At 44.6% G+C, this 18,219-nt stretch overlaps 1 protein-coding gene across 1 annotated transcript; it reads left to right on the top strand.

Moving 5' to 3' along the window:
• Positions 1–8,164: 8,164 nt before the first annotated feature.
• On the top strand, positions 8,165–13,257 carry znf217 (zinc finger protein 217). The gene is made up of 4 exons (XM_076167026.1): positions 8,165–9,479; positions 9,874–9,981; positions 10,094–11,446; positions 11,572–13,257. Exons 1-4 carry the CDS (start codon positions 8,165–8,167, stop codon positions 11,682–11,684), a joined length of 2,889 nt encoding a protein of 962 aa, XP_076023141.1. The 3' UTR covers positions 11,685–13,257.
• Positions 13,258–18,219: the final 4,962 nt, after the last annotated feature.

The raw sequence follows: 18,219 nt of genomic DNA, 5'->3' as shown, positions 1-18,219 counted from the left end.
AGAGAGAGATGTCAGTTGCACATCAGTACTTCACTTTTAATTAGCCTTTCTTTTTTTCAAAGTTCACAAGGCAATCCTAAGAAATTAAAGATGTAAAATGAGATCTACTAAATTGCTCACTTCAGGTAGAGGAGGACCTTAAATCTCCTCTACCCATTTGTGATGCGATTTGTGTGATTGATAGCATAGTGTGCTATCTTTGGAGGGATGTGTTTGAGATAGTGATGTCTGAGATCCGCCGTTCACCCGCCATTAAGTGATGAGTCGCAGCCCCCTGAGGCATAACTCACACTGGTCCTTTTGTTATCAGTGAGTCACACTGTTCTTGCATTGCCCTCTATAACAGGTGTGATCAGTTTAAATGGTGCTTCAAAGTAATTGCCGTGGCAGCGAAGGAAAACTAGCCTGCATGGTATAAAACATTTGATCCATTGTATGTTCTTCCCCCGTGAGCACTGCTTCAAATTAAGATGCAATGAGAGGATTTTGCCTGCGGTGAAGGAGAAAGGGAAAGAAAAAACTACATCCTGCATGAGGCAGCATTGAAACAGTGAAAGTAAAAAACAATGTTGAGCCTCTTTAATTTGTATTCTGCACTTGTAAAATTACTCAAGATGTCCAACTTAACACTAGAATTGTTATGGTTCTATAATTTGCAAAGCTTTTTATATATTGTAGTCTGCTGTCTTACATGAAGTAATAGCTCAGTCAAAGCCGAAAGCAGCTGCACATGGCTGTAATGTGCAAAGAATGTCAGCTTGTATTCAGAAATATATTTAACAGGAGGTTTATCATGTATTGTAAATGAAAGCAATCACATTTCATGGGGGTTTGTCAAGTGGCCATTTTGTGACCTTGATGGCATATTAAAAAGGATATGGCTCCATAATATAAAGAGTTCAGTCTGCCTGTATGAGATCTGCTTTGCCACTATATTGCTGCTGCAGTTCATCCCAGGACAATGCATGTGACTGTGTGAATGCTTGGAGCTCAGAGGGGGAGGAAGAAATGGGACCAGTAAGCAGGGAGGCCTGACAGGAGGTCTGCTGTCAGCACTAATGTGCATCACGGCCCTGCTCGGGAGTAACGGGTCTGCTGGGAAAACGCTGAGGTGAAATGATTCCTGCACCCAGTGGGAGGACACAGTAACGGCTATTTCCTGGGTCACCTGATGGCAAGTTAATGGTGGTGATCCGTCCTCTGCAGGACAGACTCAGTCACTGCAGTGGAGGGTGAATCAGGAGGTCATGCAGGCTGAGCGAGATTGTGTGTGTGTGTGTGTGTGTGTGTGTGTGTGTGTGTGTGTGTGTGTGTGTGTGTGTGTGTGTGTGTGTGTGTTTGTGTGCGTGCGTGTGTGTGTGCGTGTGTGTGTGTGTGTGTGTGTGTGTGTGTGTGTGTGTGTGTGTGTGGGTGGGTGAGTGGGTGTGTGCGTGTTTGTGTGCGTGCTTGTCTGTGTGATGGGGAGGCATTCTGATGCAGATGCTCCAAAGTGATCTTTAGTGTTGCAGGACCAAGGAGTGTTTTTGTCATGCATTATAAGAAGAGCAACAGTCCTTTCAGATGAATGCTCCATCCTGCCAGTGAGACTAAAGGTGTCTGGTTTGACAAAGGAAATGATTGAAGTTGTTTCAAAACTATTCAAATCAACAACGCTAGATCATATTTGGGTGATTTTTTATCTTGTAATTGCAAATGAAGCATAATAACAAAAAAAGATCTTGGTCCTCTGATGCCCAATATGTCTCCAGCTATGCATTTTATTATTCTCTTTTATATGTTTTTCCTCATTTGTCTATATTGGGTGTTCTTTAAAAATATTTTTATTATCACAAATCATTACATTAAAAATGTCAATAACCCTAAACCCTTTATTTCAGCTTAAAATGTTCAAATTTGAAACATTTTATACCAGTTTAGTTATGGACCAAAGAATGTGGTGGGGACAAAACAAAGGCCAACGTATCCAGAAATGTTCACCATAAGGATTGTATTGTTTTACTGATAAAACGTCTGCGGTGATCAAGCGAGCAGGACGTGTTGAATAAACATTACAGGCTGTGGGTGAGAAACAGATTATATATTATCAATGGATTTCGGGAGTGACAGCATGATTATGAAAGAAGCCAGCCTGTGAATCTGGATAGGAACAAAGCAGTCAGCTGCTCCTGACACGTCAAGACAAAAACAAGCCGCCACAGGCTTTTCCCATCCGTTGATCCAAAGCTTATCAGGGGTGTGTGCAATGCATCATTCATTCAAGCATTACATTTTTAAAAACTGACGTATTTGTCATCATTTAACTGTTTCAAGTGGAATATTTAATAGAAGGAAGAATTTTTTACTCAAATAAACAATGAAAACAATTAGTTGTTGGCATTTTGGAACATACATCGCTTTTACAAACAATACGGCGAGGATAATTAAATCAATTAAAAGTAAACAACAATGTTTGCCCACTTGTTGCTGTCAAATCCTGATGAGGACGGATACAAATGAACCTAACTAAAATAATTCTCATTGAATCATATATCACATTTCCATGCAGTTACAGACATATTTGTGTAGTTAATCATCTGAGCAAAGTCATATCATCTCCAGATAGAGGGCTCTTTATGGAGCATCCCTGGGCCATTTGATCATTCTGAGACGTCATACTGCTGCTGCAGATTGATAGCCTTTCACTGAGCCTTTGTGGTCACAGAACAATAGGAAATGAGTGGGAGGCCTCTATGTGTCACATGTGGTGCTTTTGATTAACATTCTCGACTTGTTTGTGTAACAGGATCTCAGGGTGAGGCAAGAATACCAAAAACTGAATCAAACTAAGACAGGAATACAAATGTTATAATTCAGGGATCACATGAAAGTGGTTGCTAATGTGAACAGATAGGATTTCTTGTTATGAAGGCAAGCAGAGGACATGTATGTGAACTATTTTATATCTTGAGATTAATATTATGAGTCATCATAGACTGTTCTTTACCACATATCACTTGCATTGGTCCTGTTGTTAAAGTACTAAGGTTATGAACGGTGCACTCCTCTTTTGGCATGCACATAGAATTATAGGAGCTACTAATGTGGTCTGTTATGTGCTCCTCATCACCTCCACTGAATACTTTCTGGCTGTCTTTCCCCTGGAGAAGGGCTGTGTAGAGCTGGCCAAGAGCAAACACAGGCTGAGGAAGGGAAATGCCAAGTTGGACCTGCTTGCAGGTTTCCTTCCAGCATGACTGGAGCTCCTACTATGATTCTCATTGTATGGTCAGGTATTCCACTGGGTGTCAATGAGATCAGGGACTCAACTGGCAGTGCACCCTTGCGATTGTCTTGCAGAACTGAGTCAGCTGAAAAATAGACGTTAACGTTTCTGGGAAACACAGCCAAGCACATGTTGTTATGTCCTTGTTCATAGAGGTGTATACAGTGCCTTTGAGAAGATTCTTTTTGTCACCACATCCCTTTTGGAGGTCTGGAGTCTCAGATCCTTCGCCAAGTACTTTGGAGGAATCTGAACCTGAATTTCACTCTCCAGGTGTCTAATTGTACCTTCACCCTTATCAAGGAGAGAGCAGGATAACTGCTTTTCAGTCTTGTCAGTCCTCTTGTTCACCTTTATCTTGGGTTTCTGCATGAGAGGATAAAGGGGCGACACTTAACAGCTGGGAGTGTCTGCCTGGGGTCTCCACCAAGCAATACAACTTTGCCTTTGTTATACTCCATCAGGTCCATCAGAGTTCTCCCCACACACATTAGAGCGGCAGACACTGAAGATTCATTCCCAGATGATCAATCTGGGATGGAATCCCTTGTCTTTGATCATTTTAGCCATCGAGGACTCAGCTTTGATGGCACAGAGATTTCTAAGAAGAAATGAGCAAAGAAGAATGAGCAGTCCCACCATCCTCAAGGTTCTGAGCAGCCAAGCCTGTGCTGCCAACATGCAGCACACTGCCACGATCTGCCCTGATCTTAGCTGCCATTACCTTCAAAGTAAAGGCCTTTCTGTAGCCTCCAGATGAGTTCAGAATTCACTTCCTTGTGATTCTGTCCTTTGTTGATGCATTCACTGCCCGATAACAGAGCCTCACATAGGTCATTCTGTTCGTTATTCAGTTTGGGATTCATGATGCCATATTCCCAATACTTTATTCAATTCAATTCAACTTCATTCATTTAACTCCATATCACAACGATGTTATCTCAAGAGACCCTGCATTCCCCCACGAGCAAGCACTTGGCAACAACAGCATGGAAACAGTCCCCTCTAAGCAGAAGAAACCGAGGCCATCTGCCTTGACCTGCCCAATTGTGACATAATTTATTCCTTATGTCGTCACAATTGACATGATGTCATACTCCGTATCATCCCGTAAACCTTACAGAGGTGAACTTTTCTAAGCTTTTATTGCCAATTAAGTTTACACTTAAAAGGAATTTTTTCTGGTTATTGGTGCGATCAACATATAAAACATATAAGACAACACCTATGCAAACATATTAAAATAAATTAAAAAACGCACAAAATTAAATAAATTAACTAAATTGAATAAGATTAAACGTGCAAGTTGCTAGGGAAATTATGTGGTCATGTGGCAACGTCCCACTACTATAATGCACATTTTATGCTGCATGTTTTTGAAAAAATGCTGCATATGACATCATGAATGATGTCATTTATGATTTTGACATCATTAACGCCTAATGTCCTGGGACGTTTTATTGATGATGTCATTAATAACTGACGTGCTAGAGTGGTTCTATTTATGTATCCCACTTCTAGTTTGGTAATGCAAATAAAACACAAAAACAAAAATGTAAATTAAATGAAAGGCACTCAATGCAAAATGAGCGACCCCTCAACAATGTTTTTGCCATGTGGAGGAGGAAAGATGATTGTTGTAGTGACGAATGCTTTTTTAATGTTATTCTGGACACATCTGACATTGGAGCAGTAATCGATGTTGATTAACTCTACAGGTAAAACCTGCAGATCTACTTCTGTACTAAGGGAACTCTGCAATAGTCAGACCAGTTGGGTGACAACAAAGAAAGATTTTATCAGAATACCAATACCATGTTTAGCATTTAGACAAGACAGTATGGCAGCCATGCATAAAAGGGGAGGGTTTAATGGCTGCAGCAGAACTTAAAGCTTTTGTTCAAAATTGCCCTTCCTCTTTTTTTGTCTATGCTGGCACTCAGAAACAATATTGAGAACTCACCCCTGGGTAATGTATTGCATATTCAATGACAATCTATGCATGGCTTTATGAATAATCTACCATAAATGTCTGGTGTATGTATGTATGTATGTATGTATGTATGTATGTATGTATGTATGTATGTATGTATGTATGTATGTATGTTTGTATGTATGTATTTATTTAGTTAGTTAGTTATTCATATTTATAGTAAAATATCAAATACACACACATATATCTATATATATATAATGCAGATACAGAAAAACACTTTCGGCCATGTACCTATTTTAGAGAAGCCTGTGTCTTGCAATAGGAAGAAAGGACGTTTTCTTTACACAACCTGCTTCTGCAAACCCTCATGTAGCTGTGAAAAGTTGGAGTTCCCCCTCCCCCATCCTCACATGGTGGCTCATGCATAACGTGGACGTGTGGAAGATCTACTTACACTTTAGGAAGGTACGATGCAATACGTTATGTCTCCCGTACCAGTGATTACGTGACGCAATTAATGCCTCTTATTGACAGGCTTTATTCTGAAAAAATAGTTTCCACATAAAATAAGAGTTTCAGATACATATTTAACAAAGTGGCATAGGCAATACAATAGAGTTAACCCACTGTAACCCGATGGAAGGGTAACCTGGGGAATGTTAACAACAAACACACTGGTTGTGATAAGATATTTGATAATTATCCACATTGGCGTTCACGTTTAAACTACTACTAGAAGTTTTAGAACCCGGTTCAAATGTTATAAATACAACAAACAAACAAACAAATAGTAGCCACGCTTTATATGTATTTGTGCCCGTGGACGTTGAGGTCATGAGGACTAATCCTTTTAAGTTATTCATGATCACGTGACCAGCCTATGGGGGTTTTGGGGGGTGGTTGTGCACGCGCCCCATCTTCTTCCCCCTTGAGTGTGTGTGTGGGAGCGCGCGCCGGGATTCAACAGCTGCATAGTGAGGAGGACTCACAAACGAATAGAACAAATATGAATCACACACAAACAGCCGAATAGGTGAAGGTGTCCCACCGTCAAGAGAAGAAGCCTGCTCAATGAAGAAGAAAGCGACACGGGCAGACACTTGAACTCACTGCGCTCTGTCGCTTTGCCAGTATCAGTGTCGTTATTAATCCGGAAACTCTCAATTGGTAGGTATTGTTGGTGAGTTTCTACAGTTTGGTCGAAGTCGAGACAACAGAGGGGAGTCGGCTAGGCTAATGTTCACGTTACAATGGCAGCGACTCCTCAACTTGGGAGGTTAAACGTAAAAAGCGACTTGGCGAAAGTTTGCGCTAACGCTACTTGTGCGGGTAAGTTTTGGAAAGTGAGCGAGTTTGCTGCAGCGTTTTGTGCACAAGGTAAAGTTAATAACGTGCTGCCTTCAAGGTGCAGCAGCCCCAGTGTGTGCTTTTTTTTGCCGTTGAGTTGATGGCAACTGTTCGCCAGATATTGACGATAACGCGAACTGGAGCTTTACCCAATACATTGATACACAAGTCGAAGCGTTATTGATCCACATTGTTTGCTGTATTTATTATACGCGTATGAAAATGTAATAGTCAATCCGTTAAATGGACTTTGGTGCGTTCACTGTTACTCCCCCCTCGAGTGATTGAATGTTTATAGCTTATCAGTTATCGCTCATTCCTGCTTGAATAACAAGGTGGCGTAACTGCATCCTTTCCCTAAAAGAGTGTGTTCCTTTGTCCACATTGCCCATAAACACCTGAATGAACTTTAACATGCTCTTAAACTAGTCAACAACCAAAAATGATCTATTGGTGAAGTCGAAATTCGTTGTATTTTTTTTGAGTCAAATTGGTTTATTCGTCGTGGAACTTCAACTTAAATTACTTTATAGTTAAGTTCACCATAATGCCTCAGTGTTGATTGAACATTTGGAGCATACTAGTGTGTGTTTGTCAGTTGTCTCAGGCATAGCATTACTTTGAGCTTTCAGTCTATGGTTGGACTTGTTGGTCCAGTTACTCAACTCTTCAGGAAATCAAATTAAATGAATGATATTTGTTTCTCCAAATCTCTTATTCTCTATCTTCCTTATGTAGGCAGCTTGTTATCAGAAGAGCTCCTACTTCTGTTCAACAAAACAAAATAAAAAGTAAAGTTAGCCTCACTTCTCATTAAATAAAGATGGAAAAAAAACCTTTAAAGAACTGGAAAATGTATTGCGAGCTCATAATGAGTCACCTAAGCAGCCCGGGATTATAGATCAGTGTGACGTCTGTGGCACCTGAGAACTGTTTGCCCAAAAGTCAAGTCAGATATGTGGAAATGATAACATTCAAATCTCAAAATGGATGCAATCAGGGAGAAAATAAGAAAGGCAGCTGATATCTCGCTTAGAACCTGACTTTAGTTAGGAGTCCAAAACATAGCTAGAAACCAAAAAAAAAGTTCAACTTATTGATGTATATACAGTATAAGTGTTCGTTTCATACAATTGTTCACTCTTAACTTGAAGTGATTATTTTGTCTGCTGACAAATCAATTCAAGACAAACAGGTTATGATGGCAAAAAAACAATACTCTAACTAACTATTCTGAATTTAAACACGACCGTCTTTAGTTGATGCCGCACTTAATCGATGTATACATAATAAAAAATGTAATGAAGCCACAAAATCAGCATGAGGAGTCAAACATAGCTTTATATGATGTATAAAGGATCTGCATTTAGAGGAAATGAGTAAGTCTGTGAGTGTTGATTGCTAAAAAGATACATTTCCTGTTTCAGTGTAAGGGAAGGCATTTGTGTGTGTGTGTGTGCACTGGTGTTTCTGAAACAAGAGTTGATTACAATGCCAGGCAGTAGCCTCGCTGCTCACAATGTGACAATGAGACTCTAAGACTGTTCTCCTTCTTGTTCACAGGCTCCCAGTAAGCTGCACAGTGTGTAAAAGCGTTGTTACTCCACCTTCAGGGGACGATGCCAACTCACCCTCTGCTACCGTCTGTGGAGAGTCCAGATGGACCCGGCCAAGACATTCTGATTGATAACAGTGCGAGCACCCCGGGGCCGGGCTCCAGCATGACGCCGCACACCGCATACTCGGAAAAGACTGTGTTGCAATCTGGAGGAAGTGCACCGCTATCTTGTATGTTCTGTGAGCAGACATTTAATCACCAGGAGGAACTAGGACCGCATGTGTTAACGCAACACCCCACCACTTTGTTTGAACCAGCCGTGCTTCGTGTGGAGGCAGAATTTCGGATCCCGGGAGAAAGGGCCCGGCCCAAACCGGGCAGCGCCCCCGCCGTGAAGGAGGAGGAGGTTCACAGCTGCATTGTTTGTGGTCAGGTGTCTCAGGATGCCACCGAGCTGGAGAACCACCTGAGGAAGCACAAAGATTACTTCACGTACTGCTGCAACGTCTGTGGACGGCGCTTTAGAGAGCCGTGGTTCCTCAAGAACCACATGAAGATGCACACAACCAAACAAGGCGGCAAGAACAAGGCCCCGCCTGACCTGGAGATGCCTGTCACCATCAATGGCATCGCCCAGGAGCCTGCTTCTGAGCCCGTGGTCACCGACTACAAAATGTGTATGGTTTGTGGGTTTTTCTTCCCCGACCATGCCAGTTTGGCAGAACACAGTAAAGGACATAATCGAGAGGTGGAGCCTAGTAAAGATAAATACAAGGACAACAAAGATTCCACAGCCAAATCTCCCGTAAATCAACTAACATTTCTTCAAGGTATGAATCTAATACCTCGTTCAACAAAGAGTAGTTTGGAACCCGAGCGGTCATCTAAGTGGATCGCCCAGCTGGACCCGTTCATCACATATCAGTCCTGGCAGCTCGCTACAAAGGGCAAGCTCGCAGCCGGTCCCAATAACACGAAAGACGTCGGCCAGGAAGCCAGCACAGACAATGAAGACGGCAGCTCCGACAAAGAAGAGCTGAGTAATATTTGGTCCGAGGGCCAAGGGGACAAGACCCCGTCGGGGGTTCTGGGGAGAGATCCTCGGTCTGCAGCAGAAACCCCAGAGCCAGAGGAGAGGTCTCTACTGCACAAGGACAAGGACAGGCCCACCACCTGTGAGGACTGCGGCAGAACCTTCAGGACGTACCACCAGTTAGTCCTTCACTCCCGCGTCCACAAGCGGGACAAGGGAGGCGAGGAAAGCCCAACACCTTCTGCAGACGGGAGGTTATCCAGAGGAAGCCCAGTGGACCAAGCGGAGGAAGGTTCTGAGGAAGGCCTGGATGACGCAACGCTGACAGAAAACCAGGGTTCAGGTAAACAGGGGACGCTGTCTCACTTACTCTCTCTCTCTCTCCCCTCTCTCTCTCTCCCCCTCTCTCTCTCTCTCCCTCTCTCTCTCTCTCTCTCTCTCTCTCTCTCTCTCTCTCTCTCTCTCTCTCTCTCTCTCTCTCTCTCTCTCTCTCTCTCTCTCTCTCTCTCTCTCTCTCTCTCTCTCTCTCTCTCTCTCTCTCTCTCTCTGAATTGCCGTTTGGGAAATGTGTGTTTGTGTGTTTAGTGTGTACTCTGTACCTTCATGTAAATAACCCTCAGTGAACAGCTGCTCCCACCGCTGATAAACCAGAGCACACAAAACCATTCTGAAATGGGATGATGTCACTTCACTGTCATTGTTCTGAACCCTTTTTCTGTTCTTATTCTTTTCCAAAGGTGAAGACGGTCTTGAGCGATCGAAACTCCGATCCAAAGAGTGCACTTACTGCGGCAAATCATTCCGATCCACCTATTACCTCAGAATCCACCTGAGGACGCACACGGGTACGTTCCACACACCGTCTCACTGGATAACTTATTTATAACACAGAAGTTCTCCACGTCTTCGTAAACTTCAAACTGGAGCTAAACTTTGCCTGTGTTTGTTTTGTTTCAGGTGAGAAGCCATTCAAGTGTCCGTACTGCGAGTACGCCGCCGCACAGAAGACGTCGCTGAAATATCACGTGGATCGCCGCCACAAGGGAAAACCGTATGTGGAGATCCCCAGCAGACCCGCCGCGCCGTCTCCCGACCACGAAGAACGCAGAAGTAACACTGAGAAACCCGCCCCCAGTCGGTCCAAACTGTGGGTGCCGGCGGGCGTCCCGCACATCAGCGCCAAGCCGGAGGACAAGTTTGATAGCAGCAAGCACATCAAACCACTTGTTCAGATCAACGCCAAGCCCGAGAAATTCATCAGCGAGCCTCCCCAGACTGACGACGCTCTCCTAAAATGCCCCGCACCCGTCAACCTGAAGATGGAACGGCAGGATGTGAAGGAGGAGAACTCTGAGGGGCCGTTAAACCTGTCCTTAAAAGTGTCTCTGTCTGTCCCCGTCAGTGCCGCACCTAAACACACATTAACTCCAACGGCCTGCTCTCTGTGTTCATTTAAAACCATCTACCCTGAGGTTCTGATCATGCACAAGAAGCTGACTCACAAAGACAAGACGGACAGCGTCAAAAGGAACGGCTCGGTAAGCGGGTCCAAGCCCAGGCGCTTCACCGGCTGCCCCCCCGCCCTCGACGGGAAGGACGTGGACCCGCTCCCCGTGATCTACAGGAGCCACCCCCGCCGCACCAAGTCCCCCACCCCTCTGCCCCCCAAGTCGCAAGACAAGGCTCCACCCTGCACCCGGCCCCGCGCTCCCAAGCCGCCCCCCGTCCACATGTCCCCGCGTGAGGTCATGCAGGAGACGCAGCGCTACAGGCTGAGCGCCGACCCGCACGTCAGCCAGGAGTCCCCCAGGTACGCCGAGCTCATGAAGAAAGCCAACATGGGCGGCCAGTATCTAATGGAGCGGCCGGGCCCGGCGGGGATGGGCGACGGGAGCTTCCCGGCCAGGATCATCTGGCACTCGGACGCTTCCAGGCTGCCCCTGACCAGCCGGTTCGGGAGCCTCCCCAAGATGGAGCTGGGCGAGCCCTCCAGCAAGAAAATGAAATACTCTGGAGCGGCGGGTAGGGAGGCCGACGAGAAAGCGGGCTTCCGGGTGTCAGCGGGCGAGGGACCCACCAGGCTCTACATCTCAGGTAGAGGCGTGGCCGTGCCGCCGCAAGGGCCGACCGCAGCCTCCGACGCACTGTGCTCCGTGAAAGCTCCGACTCTGGCTATGGGAGGAGGTCTGGACTCTAAGTGGAGCATGATGAACTTCCTCCACTCGTACACGCCCGGCGACCTGGCCTCTTTCTACCACAGCGCGCCGCCGCCGGCCCCCGGTCACGGGGGGCTGGTGAACCCCAGAGCAGGTACGTATTAAGGCCAGCGGGTTCAGGGGAATGACCGGCAGCAGTGTGCGGGTCATCTGGTTGTAGACGGGATGGGATTCTTGGGAAGTCTGTAGATGTAAACATGACAACAGATCTCTTCTTAGGAGGCAGAGCGGTGCTGTACCAACACTTACCCACTCTGCCCAGCCTGCAGAGGAGAGACCCCTCAGGCTTCTTCCCCAGCCAGCGCTATGGAACCACTGACAAAAATACCTAAAAATGCCGCCCAGGTAAAGGCACGGTGAAGTGTGTGTGTGTGTGTGTGAGAGCACAAATGCCTTTTTTTTTAGTTTTGAAACGCTAACCAGAATCCTCTAAACGTTCCTGGCGGTGCTACCTGCCTTTAGATGAATCCCGTCGTATTTAAAAAAAAAAAAGCACAAGATAATTTTTTGTTCCTTCTCCGGATTTGAGCGGTGCTGCTACCTTTCTTTAGTTGTTTTTTTAGTTTTGGAGAGCCTGACAGGAGAATGAGTTGAATGTGTAGATTAAATAAGAGGGACAGAAACGTGCCGAAGCTTCTCTAATTTCTTTTTTTCAAAGCTGAAAACCCGTCTCTCTCTCTCTCTCTGAACGTCCGCGGGGGTGCACTGTGATTTCCTTCTCGTTTTTTTTCTATTTTTTCAAAAGACACTCAGTCCACATTTCAGCCACGCAAATCTTCCAGTAAATAAATAAATATATATAAAGTCTATAACTTAACAGAGGAGTTTGTATGTGGGACGACGTCGACGTCTTCTTAGTGGAAAGCTTTCAGTGGGTTTATTGTATATTAAGTAAAGAGAAACGTGTACAGTTGTGTGAGAAGTTGGCGCCCCGCCGGGTTGCCGTCGTCGCACAGGCAGCGACGAAGCACTACTCTGTTGTTCCTATTTGTATTGTCGTCCCCCCTCCCAAAGCACTGAAGGGTGGGGGACGCTCTGTCTTGGGCCCAGTGGTTTACATGCAGACCACAGTAACACGTCGCACTGTGTAATGTTGCAGTGGTCTACCTCACGCCGCGCTCGAGACACTGTTATTGTTGTGAAGCTGCTGTAGCGACGACGTCGTCAGCCGAGCCCCGCCCAGTACCTAGTTGCCTTTCAACTAGAGAGATTTAGTTTTTGAGTTTGAGCGGAGAAACCGGGAGGCCCCCGTCTTCCTGGGGGCGTCGCTGTTTTGTATTTATGGAGATGTGGCGGTCGGGACGCTGACCTACGACCCCGCGGTGGGGAGAGAACATGTTTTTTTGGGGATGTGGGGTTTCTTTACTATGTTTGATATTCACAAGCCCAGGCTTACATGCAAAACAGATTTATGATATTCTTTAGTCTTTTGGAGGTGGTGACGTCATTAACTGCCTCAGTTGTGCCTGAAATCCATAAAGCTGTCAATCTTAAGAAATCAAATGGAGTATTAAAGCGGTATAATGTATATATGGACTGTACAATTAACTCATTCAGGAATTTGCTTTTATTTTGCAAAGTCTTGAAAGTGTCGTTCACATATGTGATTGATTGGCCATCAAGCGGTGTTATTCACATCAAATGTTTGGTTTGGAATTGGAAAGAAAAGCAGGAGAGCAGCTTTGTTGACGGCTGGGTGGTTGAGTTTGACTCTGTGAGCACAAAGGTCTCAGGTTCTCTCACTTTTACAAGCTGTTTACAGTCTCGTGTAATTTGGTAGTTTTTGCCACTGCAGAAGACTTAAGGGTTAAGTTATTTCCTTTTTGGTTTGAGATTCGCATCACATGTGTTCTTATGTAAAAATGAAAATATTGTTTGAGATTTGTATGACATTTAAATAAAGTTTGAGGTGAAAAGCTCTGTGGTGTCATCTTCTCTTCATTCATGAACACTCTGATACTTTCAACTCCTGTTAAGTGAGTTTAAAGGGAGCTGCAGCATCAATTGGTGCTTTAAAACTTGTTTTTTTTTGGGGGGGGGGGGATCTGTCAGACATAAATATTATTACAAATAAGAAATGGACTCGAAACTAAAAACGTAATCTATTTACACATGATAGATGAAGGAGAAATCCTCAAACTGATGGATTCATGCAGACAGAATGTGCCGTGGTTGATCACTTCCTCACGGCCACCACTAGAGGGCAGTATGTACAAAGTTAAGATTAGAGTTATTTTCAGATGAGCAAACCTTGCATGTTGAGTCTAAACAGCACATTACTGTAATGGAGTCAACTACAATAAAACTGTAAACTGTCCAGGTTGGAACTGGAAATATAACAGCAGAGCAGGACAGACACTTTTATTAGCCTTGATTGTTAATGGAACTTCTCCACAACACATCTCCATTTTATAAATTACTTCCTTTAACAACTTCACAGAAAAAAGAACCCATGAAACACGTGGCAGAAAGAAGCTGCTTCTCTGCTCGCCGTGGCTTTGAAACTTCCAAGCTGTTGCATTTCTGGCCACACCCCGGTTGTTGATGTCACACAGGTGTTGCCCGTCAGCTGTCAAAAGGTAAAATACAGTAAACTACTGTGACGGGGGAAAGTTTCAGCCTATCGGAGCAGAGCGGCAGAAGATATACAGCTTGCAAATAAAGCTTCCTGCAAGAAGTTTGGCAGCAGGATGTGAGCACACTTTAGTTGACTTTCCCCACATCCCTGAGAGGAGAAACACCATCATGGCTGTGCATTCTGTAAACAACAAATGGCAAAGGACAATCCTCAGCACATTGAACACTTCACTTTGATCCCCTCCCTCCTCCTTTTTTTGAGTAGACCACATCTGTTTTCTGTCGGTTCCCCTGGGCCAGCGCTGTGTAGTCTATTGCATTAGCTCACATTAGTGCACATCGCCCATGGGCCTTGGTAATCACGAACGCAAAATGAGCATTTCACTTAGCATGACCCTCATATTCCAACGCGCCGTGGCAAACACAGAACCCGAGCCGACAACAGCTCATGACATGTGTCCCGTTATTCCCACGTCCACCGTGAAGGTTTTCCGCAAATCAACTTCGCTCCAGGGGGTTTTCAACGCCAGAACCTGTTTTAATAGGCACAATAAGGAAAAGATGCACTTTGAGTTTACACTGATTACTTGCTGCTCTATACGTTTTCCTTGTCATTTGTAGAACTCCACAAACATTAACGTTTGTGCATTTCTGCCAGCTTGGCAAGACTTTTTCTACTGTGACTATTTACTGATAATTAGCTCTGCAATCCAACCTTTCGTTAAACGTCATCACGAATGGCCCTTAAACGCTGTGATAATGTCTCGATGATGTCTTATTTTTCCTTTGCCGGTGGAAAAACAAAAGGCAGCGACTCGACTCGCACTGCTGCAACCTCTCAATATGCACCATGTGTTTCCTTTCCCTACAAGTTACACAAAACAGATTTTCATATGATTTTAGTGATCCAATTAGAAGTCATTTGTTTGACCACAACTCAATTTTCATTCCCCAATACCATGTGTCATTGCTAGCCGTGCCCAGAGCCTGTACCGCATCTAAAACCCTCCAAATGTGCATCTTCACTGTTTTGGCATAAACACCTGAGGTCTTTTTCTTCTTTCATCACATTAACTTTCCTGAGTGATAAGGATTCACCCAGCAGCGCACGCTTCGTAACACAAATGCTATTTCAAGATCATATTATCCATCCGTTAATCTGTTATTTAAGAGTTGTGGATACATTCATCTGCGGCTGATAGCAAACTGAGGACATGTTGGTGTATTCTCTCTCTTCCTCTCTCGTGGGATCATCAAATAAGGGCTCTTTGTTTTCTCCTTTCCTTTCTCCCTCGTTGCGTGTGAAGTAAATTTCGTGTGTGTGTCTTTCCCCTTAAGTGCTCGCTCCTATTTTCACGTCTTTCATCACTCATAATTGTTGCCTCCAGATTGTCAACTTGCATGAATTAGCAATTGGGCCAGCGAAGCAGATACGGTCAATTGTTGAATATCCTGTCAGAATTTGAGGCAGAAAGTCTGCTCTGGCTGTGATTGCTCATCATCGTCACCCCATTCCTCTGAGGATGAGGAGCAATGTAATGGTTCCCACAAAAACAGCCTCTGGCCTAAGGAGAGGGATTTGGGTGTCTGGAGACAACAGGGGCCATATGGAGCGGGCTGAGATAGCAAGGCACATGTACAGAATAATGGATGACGTGTCATGTTTCATGTTGCTGAGAAGCCATCAAGAGACTCGGTTTGGGGAAATCAAAAGGCTCACATACAGCAAAAGCGACTGTTGGACCATTTAGCATTTTTCTTTATATTTCTATTGGAGGAATGCTGGAAGTACAGCGCTGAAGAATATGTTGTTTCTATTTTTAGTGCCTGGGGTTTATTGCTGTTACATGCAAATAAACACGGCGCAACTTGAGTTTAGTTGAGTTTGTAAGGCTAATTGTGTCAGGGATCGTGTGCAAAAACACATTAATACCAGCTTTGCTTCAGATTTAACTTATAATTATTTTCCTTCTGCAGTCACTGGGCAGCTGAACAGATGCAACACAAGATAAGAATAAAACAAGCACAGTACAAATAAAGATACAATTACATACTTAATAAAAGATCACACTCTGTTAAATGTGTGATATTGTGGTAGGTTATCATACATCTAAGCATACAGTGTGTGTGGTAGAGTGTGTAGATTATGTGCTTCATGGTTCCACCAGCAGAGGACTTTACTGTGTTATGAACCAACCACCTGTTCAATATAACTAAAGCAAACAGGAACACTGAGGAGAATAACTGAATAACAATTATTCTTATAATAAGTAGAAGAAGAAGATGTGAAAGGCCAAGTCAATAAATTACACACCCTATATGGAAAAATCACAAATTTAATACATTTCAATATAGTGCAGGGAAGGCAATATCAAATCTTAAAAAGTAGGACAGACAAAAGATCACAGCTCTCACAGAGATAGAACCTTGTCCTTTTTCTGTCCAGAGTGTTGCTGCTGGAGGGGGGAGAGTGGAGGGGGAGGGGGGGCAGTGCATTCATACAGAGCCGCCCCCCGTCTGCTCTACCTGCATGTGGAATGAGTGGAATAAGCCGAGGCACCTCACCCCTGCTTTTCTCCCAGTGTCAGAACTACACTTAAGTGCTGTTTCCGATACCCATGAGTAAGCCCCATAAAAGCTGCCCCATCGCCGCAGCGTTATTGTTTCTTGCGGATGATTGATTGATGGATGAGGGCTGACACTTCAATGAAGCCATTTCCACTGGCATCTCTATCCGATGATGTGCAGCGTATATTTTCCATCCACGCCTCATTGCTCGCCTGTGTCATTCCTGGAACTTCATTTACACCATGTTCCCTGAAGGACCTTTTTTAGCCCCATCTCCCTTTTTCTCTCCCTGGCTCCTCTTTTTTTATCTCTCCCTTTTTTCCATGCCATAAAATAATGCTATTTCTTGTCTGCTCTGGAGGGGCCCGGAATTATTTGCAGGGAATGATAAAACCAAAGGCATGGCGGGGTTATTTACAGGAAGTGTAACATTCACAGTGTCCCACTGTTCTGCTGTTTTCACTGTCAGATGCCAAGTCCAGGCTGAGACAGGGCAGGGCCGTGATATACATTTCAAACGCACCCCCAACGCAACACCACACACGCACACGCACACGCACGCACACAATCATTTACTCTTATCTCTCCGAGCTGAGCAGGGGGACTTCCAGCTTTGCAGAATCTACCGAGACGTTGTCCAAATCTTTACAAAAACAGGTTAAGGTATATTAGTTCAACTGCGGTGTGATTGAGGTGCCTTCTCCTAGACAATTGCCTGTTTTTGCTCATATGGGGAGCAGATGGTAAGCAGGCATCAGTGCGGCAGGCTTTCTGGGATGACAGCCATGAGATTCCCCCTCAGGTGCCATTGGAGCCCCTTTAGAAGGAGAGAGTGATTGGTAGGACATGGCACCTTCTGAGCAATTGCGTCTCCCTGACTTTCCCCCGTATTATAGTGCTCATCAACAAACAACAGTGCAGTGGATATGCAGTGTGACCTAGGAGAGAATCTGCAGCCTCCATATTTAGCAGAAATGCAGTTACTGGAATCTTCTTTGTGAGAGATACAATCATTTCTCACACATATGCATCTCTGTTGTGTGCTAGATTGTCTGAAATAAATATTCGTTACTCCCAAAATATAATAACCCACATTCCCGTCTATCCGTGCTGCACTGCGCTCTGTCGTTGTGATTACAAAGGCAAACAAGTGGAGGTCCGGGTTACAAAGAGGCGGCGGGGGTCGCGAGTTTCATTTCTGTGCGAAAACGCGTCTGAAGCTTCATCCTCTCAGCACCTTAATTAAGACGAGGGATTGAAACATAGTCGACTGGAGAGGCGGGGCGGATGAGTGAGCATAATGCACGGTTGCACATGATGCATTCACTGTATCTACTGTATGTGTGTGTGTGTGTCTGTGTGTGTAAAAGACTCCGTGTTCTTGACCTTGGCTGCTACAGGACATTTTGTTTCATCAGGAAAGATGATTGTTTCCTTTAAAGGATATTAGGAAGACTGTGTGTAAAGGAAACTGACATGGCTCCCTGCGTCACTGATGGTTTCCACTCCGTTTCTTTTATAGTGACTGGATAGGTGAGGGAATAGTGTCCCACTCCTGTATTTATAAATTAAGCCGGTTTCCCTTCACAGAAACAAGAGAGGAGCACTGATTGGTCCCCGGGGGGGCATTTCTCCCATGTCTACATTGCCGTGTCATTCTTTATCAATAATCGCCTCGGAGGGAGCGCTACCCTTCATCAAGGGGATTGACCTCTGTGATGA

The sequence above is a fragment of the Genypterus blacodes genome, unplaced genomic scaffold (assembly GCF_046128005.1).
Source record: "Genypterus blacodes isolate CSIRO-AG114 ecotype Tasmania unplaced genomic scaffold, CSIRO-AGI_Gbla_v1 ptg000156l_1, whole genome shotgun sequence".
NCBI lineage: Eukaryota > Metazoa > Chordata > Actinopteri > Ophidiiformes > Ophidiidae > Genypterus > Genypterus blacodes.
The sequence above is the reverse complement of the archived record's forward strand: the minus strand, read 5'-3'. Positions and strand labels throughout refer to the sequence as shown.

Coding starts and splice junctions, on each gene's coding strand:
- znf217 (XM_076167026.1), top strand. CDS start 8,165: ATGCCAACTCACCCTCTGCTACCGTCTGTGGAGAGTCCAGATGGACCC. Junction 9,480..9,873: donor GACAGAAAACCAGGGTTCAG/GTAAACAGGGGA, acceptor TCTTTTCCAAAG/GTGAAGACGGTCTTGAGCGA. Junction 9,982..10,093: donor CCACCTGAGGACGCACACGG/GTACGTTCCACA, acceptor GTTTTGTTTCAG/GTGAGAAGCCATTCAAGTGT.